Here is an 11,409-nt window from a genome sequence, read left to right on the forward strand (position 1 = left end):
TGCAATCTCTCCTTGCCATGCAGTAGGTACTAAATCATTAAAGGTTGCATGTGTGTGATAGAATATCACAGTATCAAAATCTAAACTCAGGGTAGAGGTCTGAGGGGAAGTACAGCCTTCTTCAAAAGAAAGTCAAATCTGATTAAAATGAAAATAAATGGAAATAATTTGTGCTTCTGTATGCTTACAGAACAAGATCCATCATTCACTGTAGCTTTGGGACTCTTCAGAACTTCTTTGCATTATCTCAATTTCTTTTCCTAAATGCTGTTTTGAATTTTGTATTTAAAAGAAGTTACTGATGATGAACTTTGCTACATATGATCTCTTCTCTGCTTCACAGATACATGACAGCAGATCAGATTCTTGCTGGGTGTATATATATAAATATGTGTGTGTGTGTATATATTTCTGTATATAGGGTTTTATCCAGTATCTTGAGTTCTATTAGAATTCGATGAATATCCCATATCTGATCAGGCTCTTCAACATGCACCAAACCATAGAGAAATTGGTGATGGTGGCAATATTCCTCTAGTGTGTGAAGTGCAGGTGGTAACTAAGGTTTAGCCTGAAGCCCTAGGTGTTCAAATAACTGTCAGCATCACCACTGAGAGTTACCAAAATGCAAAAAATACTGAGTTTAGCCTCTGTTCATTTGCAGAGAGAATGATATCACACCAGTCCTGGACCATACGTTCTGTGTGGAACACAATGCCTTCGGGAGGATTTTACAGCATGAACTCAAACCAAATGGCAGGAATATTCCAGTGACAGAGGAGAACAAGAAGGAATATGTCAGGTATTGCAAACAGAAATATGTCCTGCAAATGTAGTGGGAAGAGGGTAGTAAACAGAATTTTTGTATATAGTGAAACTAAGGAAGTGTTTTGGGTGGGAATTCCTGACTCATAAATGACAGGAATGTTTTCACTGGGAGACCTGGAAGATGAAGTTCTGAATGTACTTCGGTTTTTCCATTGATGGTGCAATAATTAATTGTTGATGGGAAAAGGAATGGATAAGCACTTCTTTCATAATACAAAATGTGTGTATTAATAACAAGATCCTCTGTAAAAAGAGTATTTTCCAAGTCTGCTGTAAAAATCCCAGTGCTGTCCAGTTCATCACCCCTGACTTTTTCCTTCTCCCCTGCAGGTTGTATGTGAACTGGCGGTTCATGAGAGGAATAGAGGCTCAGTTCCTGGCTCTGCAGAAAGGTTTTAATGAACTTATTCCTCAACACCTCCTTAAGCCTTTTGACCAGAAGGAACTTGAGGTATGTTTTATCCACGTGAATTATTGTTCTGTAATATGTTTGATCCACAGTCAAGCACTGATTTAAAAAACAAGCAAAACAAACACAAAACTTACTCCATTTTATTTACCAGAAGGCTGAGTATTTGTTTAACTCTAAACCCTTTTAGTTTTACTCTAGACATTCTTTGGGTTGATATTATTGAGAGGGCTACTTAAACAGGGAAGGACAAATACACCATGATGTCTATCCAAGGACTAAAGCTCAAGACAGGTGGTCTGAGAAGGAGAAAACACTGCAGGTTTGAGGAATTGTTGGCAAGACCAGACATGCTATTTACCCCACAACCTGTTTTGTCCAGTAACTTTTCATGCATGGCTGTTCCTGTTTGCACACAGGAATTGTTTTACAGAAGTAGAAGAGTTGAGCATATAGAAAAGAAATTAATTTGTCTTCTTATCAAATCCTGAGGTGCAGAAAGCTACTTCTTGAAATAGTTCAAAGTAAATTGCTGTTACAGCAATTTTTCCTCTGGTTTTGCTTCCTAGAAAAAATAAGACAGCCTGTGGAATATTCATCATTTGTGGTATAGAAAGCATTAGCTTTGTGCTAGTCAGTCATGCATTTTAGTTAATCCCACAAAGTTCTTGCATTCCATTTCCTTAAAAAGGTAGATTTTAAAAATCCATTAAAAATTTCAATACCTTCCATGTCAGAACAGTCACAACTCCCCTAATGATATGAGCAGGTGTAAGTGGATGCTATCTTGCTGGCACAACAAGGCAGCTGCTAAAGGGCAGCTCTCAGCAATTGGATCCTTACTGTGGAATTTTATGGAAATTTAAAATATGACACACGTTTTGTTTTGAGGGGTGAAGTTCCCTCAGTGCCATTTTTTTGTTGTTACCAGAGGAGGTGGTTAAATGCATGGCAGCAGCAACTTCCTTTTACAGTATTTTACAACCTGGTGTCATCTGGAAAAGAGGTTGCAGTGATATGTCTGGTCTGTGTCAGAGATTCTCACAAATGGGGTCAAAAAACAGATGAAAAGTTTCTGTAGTTTATTGTGGAACAACAAAGCAACTCAGATGTTCCCATAAGCTAAACAGGATTCACTGGTAGTGGCACCTCTAGGACAATCCTGCAGCAGTATAATGATGCTGTGCCACAGCCTTTTTCCAGATCAGTGCTGTGCCCTCCTAAAGACAGTCTGTACCTTCCAGGGAGCACAGATTTAATAAAGCAAGTCTTGCATGGGCTTCTGACTCTTAGTTACTTGTGAAAGTTCTAATGCTGGTAAAGCACTGCTTGGGGTCAGTTTCACTGCAGCCAATCTGGACACATTTACTGCCAGTTCTGTACTGGTTTGAAATGTTACCAAAAAGGTAAAAGGGAGAAGCACCTAAACAATGCCAGGCTTTCTGACGTGATTGGATGTTTGTTCATAACTACAAACCTGAAATTACTCTGAGCTTTAAAGCACTTCCTAATCCTTTAACAGCTGATCATAGGAGGCCTGGATAAGATAGACCTGAATGACTGGAAGTCCAACACCCGCCTAAAGCACTGCATGGCTGACAGCAACATCGTCAAGTGGTTCTGGCAAGCAGTGGAAACGTTTGATGAGGAAAGAAGGGCACGGCTGCTGCAGTTCGTGACGGGCTCGACTCGTGTCCCACTTCAAGGTTTCAAGGCTTTACAAGGTGACTGATGGGGAGGCTGAGTTAATCTGTGGTTGGAGAAAGAGATAAAAGTGGTGTGGCATTTACAGGCCCCTTGTAAAATATCAGCATATTACTGGATAAGTCAAGCACTTGAAAACTTTAGTGCCTGAGAGCAGTTTTACATTTGTCAGCAGCTCAGCTGCTGCTGAACACTTTGGCTGTTGCTGATAGTGATGGAAGCTGGTAAATCTGTTACTGTGCAGTGCTTTGACTGCTGTCAATTTTGGCTCGTCAGTCTCCTGCAGCTCTGTGCTCTGAGGTTCAAATCATTCCGTGCAAATATGCACAGGGATATATGGCTGACTAAAGAACTTTTTCATGTAAGAATTGTATTCCCCTCAGTGTTTGGCAACAAACCATTAGGCTTTAAAGCAAATTTCTGAAAATTGCAGGTCTTTATCAAAAATGTGGCAGTGTCCTTGGCTGTTGTGATCTCCTGATCACATTCCATTTGTTGGCTGACAGTAAATTGTTGTTCAAAATTAAAATACTAGTTCTGTTTTACAAGGAAAACCTTCATGCACTTACATATTTTCATTTTTGATGGTGCAGCTTCATTAATATCAAATTTAGAAGCTTTCCAAAATACCAGTCTATCAAATGACTGTCACAAACAGCCCTATCTCTTCTGCCATCCCTTTCATCAGCTGCAAATATCTCGACAGATTTAGCCTAGGACATACTTAGGCTTGCAGCTGGAACTGTAATTTCCTCTCTTGCCTTTTTATACACAGCAAAATGCGTGTGTGTGAATGATGCTTTGTTGAAGTGCATTAACTAGAATGTCTGTCTAAGGTTCTACAGGCGCTGCAGGACCCAGACTGTTTACCATCCATTTAATAGATGCAAACACAGACAACCTTCCAAAAGCCCACACTTGGTAAGATGGAAACACTCTGCTTCCTCTCCTTTTGTCTTGATTTAAAGGAGACATCTCTGTTTGTCCTGAGCAGGGTTAGGCATGTGATACACATGACTCCAAGTGTGCTCTGTTAGCTTGGGTATATCTGTACTCTGCAGCCAGCAAAATAATCTGCTTTTCTTAAAGCTTGATTTGTCCTCTACTATCTGTAGTTTTCATTCATTCCAGAGGTGATTATTCTGGGTAGTGTGATGTCTGTAAGTTTATTTCTTCATTTCTTTATTACGAAGAAGCGTTGTCGGATGTCGGATGTTGGAAGCTCATGCTGTTGGTGCAGTATAGGCACAGCCTGAACCCTTGCACAGAAATCTCGCTCCATCAGAGGCAGGAAATGGTGTCAGCAGCAGCAGACTGTCTTCAGGCAGGGCAGGGAATGGGCCTGCCTGATGTGTTGCTTTTTCTTTGCAAGTCTCCTGCATCTGCCTCTTCCTCCTCCTCATCCCAAACACTGCCCTATTAAGCTGTGCATTCCTGCTGTAGAAATAGTTGTTTTCAACTTGTCTCCTTTGGCCACTGAGGCAGCTGAGAGTTTTTACAATTTCTATCTATATGTAGCTTCTTTACATTTTTCCCCCGATGAGCACTTGAGATCCATCAGTGTTTTGTTCCTTTCCCTGCAGCTTTAACCGGATCGACATTCCGCCTTATGAGTCATACGAGAAGCTTTATGAGAAGCTGTTGACAGCTGTGGAAGAGACGTGTGGGTTTGCTGTGGAATGAAAAAGCAACCAAAGGAAACAGATGCTAGCTCATGGACCACCAAATCAAAAGCTAGAAGAAGCTTGCTGTGAACTTCCTGCTAAGCTGTATGAAACATCTGAACTCTGACAACTTAGAGATGGGGCTGTTTCCCTTCCGATGCTGGTGGATTAGGGGGGAGGGTCGGGGCTTTTCTTGGTGGTTCCCAACTCTATTTTCTCCCCTTTGTTACAATAACCCCCTTCCCCCTTCTTCCATCCCCCCTGAAACGAAATGCAGCCAAGTTCAGCATTTGGCTTTGGTTACACAGGATATTCTGCTAGATTTGTAACACATATTGTGATAGGGTCAGCGACCTGTGGGGCTTTTTTAATAGGAGAATCAAAGTGTATTTGAGAATGAGCTTAATTTGCTGAGGACTTGCAACTGGTAGGTGCACCTGGTTAGTCTGTCTTAAATCAAGCTTGAGCCTTTGTAGAGTCCAGCAGGTGCAGAGTGTCTGACTGGCACCAGAAATTGCATTGCACATTTTAAACATCTATTTAAAAAGTAAACTTCTAGCAGAAAATACCTCCATATGAACACTTAACTGAAAGGTAAAGAAATCCAAGTTCTGCCTTAGCAGGAAGCTCCCAGTGAAAGCTGTGGCTCACCTTGAGAAAAGTGAAGGAATCTGGGACAGCTTAAACGGTATTGTGTGAGTTCTTTTTGGTTGTCCTGGCTGAAATCTAATTGTTTTGCACGTGAAAACAGTTCTTTCCTCCTGCAGAATTACTTTCCATAATTTGTTCAGATGTAAGTACCTTGCAGAGAAGCTTTGTGAGGAGGAGACAGAGGATAAAAATCCATTCAATCCCAAAGCTGTGATTTCTGTGCCACTGTTTTACCCAAGATGTGTTTGTGTGACTTTAAATCCTAAGACTCACATGGAAATCACTAAAATTCAAGTTAACAGTGCAAACTCCTGCTTCAAATTTTTTGGCCTTGGGAAAAGTTTATTTGGAGATTGAGGTTAAAGGGAACTATATAGTGAATACATTCTAAATGTTACAGAAAGCTATTGGAAGAATTTATGACTTGAGTTCTGTAGGGATGAAACTTTCTCCAGAGAGCCATATAAGGCTATTTTTTCCAATATCTGAAACTAATATTAAAACGTTTGTTCTCTAACACAGGGGAAACAAAAGCAAATCCAATACCTGAATGTCTTGGTTTGAAACAGAGGTGTCTGCTAAGGAAGGCAGGAGCCTCCCTTGTAATGGAAAATGTAACCCCTTTCCCTCCAAATTACTATAATTTTGAAATTACTGGGCTTTCAGGCAAAGATAGAAGAAATAGGAATAGGTTCTTTGCTAGTATATATAACCAGGCAATAATACAGAAACACTGGCTTAAACTGACAGTCAGGACAGGAGCTGACACCCTGTTGGTCAGGGGGTGGTGGCAGTCTGAGTGAGTGGTGGCTGCAGTTCTGGAGTGGTAGATGTGCTTCTCTTGGAGCAGTGAAGGGTCTGCTCTTCTTCTGAAGGTGCAGTGGTGGTTGTGGAGCCCTTGTCCTCTGGGAATGCAGTAGGTAAAGGCTACTGTGGTGTTCCAAAGCTCAGGTTATATCCAGGTAGGAATGCTTGTCTCCTCCTGCTGGGCAGAGCATCTCACAATGGGATGATGTAATTTTATGAGTCATGCTGTGAGGCTTGATGGGCCATTAACAGAAGATAACTCCTGGAGGGAGTTATCAGGGATGTGTCCTGGAAGAGATAAGAACAATGCCCCACTTGTTTTTAACAGATGGTGATAGGATACAGACTTTTGGTTACATCTTACATTGTAACCTGAGACATTATCTAACCCTCATTCTGTTACCATCTGCATCATACCCAAATCAATACCCTCTTTAAACTCTGCTTTTATGTGTATATACAATGAAACCTTGCACACAGTTCTCGCTTAAGATTAGGTCTCCCTATGATACACAATGGGTTTTCCCATCTTTCTGCATTACCCACCAAGTGTAATCAGGTCCTTGAGCAAAAACACAGATGAGTTTGCTTTTGCCTGAGATGGGACTAATCCAAACAGTCTTTCCTAAAATACCTTCCGTGTGTACCACAGGGAGTTTATCTCCATCAACTGTGTGCAAGGCTTTGGACTGGGCAGGACCAGCTCAATTCATGGACCCTGGATGGACCATCCAGGTGGCCTTTGCTAAATTCACTTCCCAATTTTTGAAGGTCCCCCTGCCAAGTGCCTTTAGGGTAGTCTTGAGTTGTCTCTTGCACCATTTAACTTTTCCTAGCAGCTGGTGCATGATAAGAGATAGGATAAATCCATTCAATGCCATGTTCTCTGGCCCAGGTGTTTGTAAGGTTATTCTTGAAATGGGTCCCGTTGTCTGACTCAATTCTCTCAGGGGTGCCTTATATCTACAGCACTTGCTTTTCCAGGCCCAAGATGGTGTTATGGGGTAGTGTGAGGCACAGGGTAGGTCTTCAACCATCCAGTGGTGGCTTCCACCATGGTCAGCACATAGTGCTTGCCTTGGCAGGTTTGGGGAAGGCTGATGTAGCCAATTTGCCAGGCTTCCCCATACCTATACTCTGACCATCATCCACCACACCACAGAGGCTTCCCCCTCTTGGCCTGTTTGATTACAGCACAGGTCTCACAGCTGTGGGTGACCTGTGAGATGCTGTCCGTGGTCAAGTCCACCCCTCAGTCACGAGCCCATCAGTACATTGCATCTTGTCCCTGATGACCAGAGGCATCATGGGCCCAATAAAATGCTCCATTTGTTTCTGGCAAACTGTACGCACCTTTTTTCCATTGGCTCTATCCTAGACCAGTCGTGGGGAAAAATTTCTCCCCTACCCTAAAGATACTGAAATTATAGCATAAAACACAAAAGAAAAGGAACCAGACCACCTGTGCAGAATGACTGTACTTTACTGACAAAAAAGGATACCCAACAGAGCACTTCCCTGCTCACACACAGCCATAGGGCAGCTGAGCAGCCAGGCCTAGTACACAGAAGGAAAAGGGAAACTAATGAGGGGCAGAGCTTGATCTGCAGCACAGGTAGAGCGTGGAATTGTTTTCCAACTCTTCCAGCCAACTTCTACTGGGAGATGTTATCCAGAGTTCCCTGTAGAGAAAGAGGAGAGTCTGGAGTTGATCAGTGGTTCTTTTTTGTTGAGGCAAAACCAGAGAAACCCATCACAGCTGCCATTTCATCATTCTCTTCAAAGGTCAAATCTTCCTCTGCCCGCCTTTTCTTCTCTCTCTGCTTCATCTTCTTGTAGGATTTGGCCTTCTCCTCCTCCTCATGTAGTTCCTTCATCCTCTCCTCAAAGTTATAGTCCTTCCTCTTCTCCTCCATCTTCTCTTTGTTCACTTCAAAGCGTTTCTTCACCTGGTCCAGTGTGGAGCGCTCCACCCGCATGGACATGCCCAGATTCCTCTGGTGTTTTTTGCCATTGATATGATCCAAGAAGTTAATGGAATCTTTCAGCACACAGTCACATATGTTACAGTAATACCCTCCCATCTCTGACTGAGGGGTAGTTTTGGTGATGAAAATGGTTTTGCCCAGCTTGGATTCCAGGTCCACTTTGTAGTCTCGGGGCCGCAGAAGTTCTCTTTTGACAGGCTGAGCTGGTTTGCCATCTTTCCTTTCCCTCTCCTCTGCAAGCCGCTTCTCTGCCAGTTTCTCGTATTCATCCTTGTCCCATTTCCGACGGAACTCCAGGGTCTTTGTCACGCTGCCTGATGCCATGGCGAGCTGAGGAGAGAGTCAGGACAGGAGCTGACACCCTGTTGGTCAGGGGGGTGGTGACAGTCTGAGTGAGTGGTGGCTGCAGCCCTGGAGTGACAGATGTGCTTCTCTTGAAGCAGTGATCCTGTAGAAGGGTTTGCTCTTCCTCTGAAGGTGCAGTGGTGGTTGTGGAGCCCTTGTCCTCTGGGAATGCAGTAGGTAAAGGCTACTGTGGTGTTCCAAAGCTCAGGTTATATCCAGGTAGGAATGCTTGTCTCCTCCTGCTGGGCAGAGCATCTCACAATGGGATGATGTAATTTTATGAGTCATGCAGTGAGGCTTGATGGGCCATTAACAGACGATATCCCCCTGGAGGGAGTTATCAGGGGTGTGTCATATAGACAAGAAGAATAGATAAGAACAAGATAAGGGAAGAGATAAGAACAGTGCCCCACTTGTTTTTAACAGATGGTAGTGGAATACAGACTTTTGGTTACATCTTACATTGTAACCTAAGACACTGAATCACTAACATTTTTTCCAGTTTGCACACCAGGATGAGGTATGTTAACAAATAACATGGCTTCAGAGAGACTCAGTTATCTATCAAATATGTCTAAACTTAAGCAGACTTGCTTGTATAGGATTTTTTTTCCTTTGGCAAACCTGATTTTTAGAGAGATTCATGACTGAAACACTTAACAGATGTTATGTCTGTGGAATAGTGCGTTGAAATTCAGCTGTATGTAAGAGACTGTCCTTAGGAGATGTCTACTGGAATACTTCTATTTTGTCTTCTTTTTTTAAATTGAATTTGGTAATAGCTTTAAACTGTGATAGGACAGAAAGTAGACACTTGTCAAAACCCTGGCATCTTTCTCTGTTTTTTTTTGTTTGTGGTTTTCTTTTTGCCATTGACCATAATTCGTGATTTGTTGTCAGGAGTCTCATTAGAGGTGTAAAATTGTACCATATTGTGAGATTTGCACAGGGTGGCTAAAGATGCTCATCCTGCAGGACTGTATAGGAGAGGCATGTTCAGCCCCATGTTCTGTAGGGATCTTTTGGCACTTGGAGACCAGTTTCTGCGATTCTGGTTGTTGGGATGTGCAACAGTTGGCAGACAGCATCCCTACAGACCCGGGCTGAGTAGCAGAGTCTCCACAACCCTAGATTTTCCAAATTGCTTTGAAGTCAAAGCTGTTCATAGAGTGTATTTAATCCTTTCAGTACGTTTGAATGTGCAATAAACCAGTCAGATAGGAAAAATGCAAAATGGATTATTGCCCAAAAGCTTTGCATGCAGTCTCATGTGGATTTTTCCCTAAAAAAAGTGTTAAAACCCAAACCCAGATACTAAAGCCCACCCCTAATAAAAATCCTGTCACACCTGCAGCACAACTGGCTCAGTACAAACCAGGCAAGGTGAAGGGAAAGGCCCCTGATTTGGAGATCTATAGGTCAAGTAGCTTTATGTCAACAACCCAGTTGACATAAGATAGTTCCTAATGTCTTTGCTAGGTCAGTGTTTTATTGAATGCACAAAATAAGAATAGGCAAGGATTGTTGTTTTGAAAAGTCCGTCTGTTTTTTGCTGTATTTAAAAGCCCTTGTCAAGGTACCTCCTCTGTGCTGACAGTAACGAGAATAGGGCACTGTCTTTTAAATTATTTCAGTTCTCTTTTCAACAGCTTCACCACCTCTCCCGTCATGTTGTCTTTGCAATTTTGTGCCACTTCAGTGACGAAAAAGACATTTTTGTCTTGTTCTGTACATGCATTTGAGGCAGGCCTTAAAGCTTGGGTGGATGGAGGAACAGCAAGAAGCGAGGCAGAATGGCTTTGGAGCCATGGCCAGGCAAGGACAAAATGCCAACAGGAGTTAGCGTGGCTTGAGCCAGTGGCTCTCAGAGGTCTGGGATAACCTCAGCTGTGTGAATTTCTATGTCCATTCCCACTCGGTCTGCCAGCACTTGAACTTGGTTGTTACTTCTCAAACTTGCCCAAAGAATACCATGGAGTCCCGTGTTCATTTTGTCATTCCACGTTCCACCTTGTGCGCGGATACTCTTGGATCTGACCCGAAGGAAATCGAAGGTACAGCGTGTCTGTCGTTCCTGTCCCACGGCAAACCCCATCAGCAGTGCCCTGACACTGCTCCTCTGCCTCTACTCTACGCTCAGGGATGTAGGAAACCACCACTCTGCTCGTGTGTTCCACCGGGAGGAAACGAGACTGTAGGATGGGTGTGAGTGTTCACTTGGGCATTATGTTAGACAAGACCCTGCTCCAAAAAGGCTGCTCGAAGCTCCACACGGTGCCATCGGCGCTCGCTCAGCAGTTTGTCCTCAGTTCAAGTCGAGGTGGTTGTAAAATCCAACAGATTTTGTAAATTACTGATCCAGCCACTGGGCCCTCTGGAGCCAGTGCCCAGGTTCGGGGCCATGTGGCACAGCAAATTCCCAGAAACGCAGTATGGATCTGGTTTTAATCTGTTAATTTTTTTTGTTGTTGTTGTTGTTGTTCTTCAACCACTTTATAATGTATTTTTTTAATTTATTATTTTGTAATGTCATGTTTAAGTATTGCTGCTATCCTTGTTATTCTTCCCACTGTTTTTATTGCAGATTTATTTTGTGGAAGTTGTACACTAATGTTTCATTTTATGTCTAAATCAAAGTATTTAAAAAATACTAGTTCTATTTAATGTGGTTATGGAACCAGCTGGAATAAACAGTGATTGTATAGTAGGCTGGACCCAGGAGGTCATGTTCATTTTTGTTACATATGCAATAAACTCACAACTTTAAACTCTTGGTAGCCACTGTTTTGTTTGTTACAGTATTTATGGGAATCAGAGGAAAAGAGTGGACAAAGTATTGAAATACAACTGACTTAACAGATTTATGTGGACTGCCCAGATGAAAGTCCTCCTCTGCAGGGGAGAACACTTTGTTTCATTAATTCACTTTAATCTTTTTTCCTTCTTCTTATCTCTTTTATCTTTTATCTCTTATATCTTTTCTTCTTATCTCATTATTTGTCCTGATATTTTC

General features: G+C 42.4%; 1 protein-coding gene and 1 pseudogene across 4 annotated transcripts in view; one reads left to right on the forward strand and one right to left on the reverse strand.

Moving 5' to 3' along the window:
- SMURF1 (SMAD specific E3 ubiquitin protein ligase 1) overlaps positions 1–11,164 on the forward strand; it is a 47,533-nt gene extending 36,369 nt beyond the window's left edge. For 2 of the 4 annotated variants that reach the window (XM_014870696.2, XM_014870706.2), the window contains exons 14-18: positions 665–802; positions 1,159–1,279; positions 2,760–2,961; positions 3,778–3,862; positions 4,525–11,164. In XM_014870696.2, the coding sequence (XP_014726182.1) occupies positions 665–802; positions 1,159–1,279; positions 2,760–2,961; positions 3,778–3,862; positions 4,525–4,624 (646 nt within the window). In that variant the 3' untranslated portion in view covers positions 4,625–11,164. The remainder of the gene's footprint in view (positions 1–664; positions 803–1,158; positions 1,280–2,759; positions 2,962–3,777; positions 3,863–4,524) is intronic. The other 2 variants (XM_088174287.1, XM_014870713.2) reach the window with 1 other exon arrangement.
- On the reverse strand, positions 7,776–8,375 carry LOC106849841 (zinc finger matrin-type protein 2 pseudogene; annotated as a pseudogene).
- Positions 11,165–11,409: the final 245 nt, after the last annotated feature.

Source organism: Sturnus vulgaris, chromosome 16, assembly GCF_052056855.1.
Source record: "Sturnus vulgaris isolate bStuVul1 chromosome 16, bStuVul1.hap1, whole genome shotgun sequence".
In the NCBI taxonomy this organism is placed as follows: Eukaryota; Metazoa; Chordata; class Aves; order Passeriformes; family Sturnidae; genus Sturnus; species Sturnus vulgaris.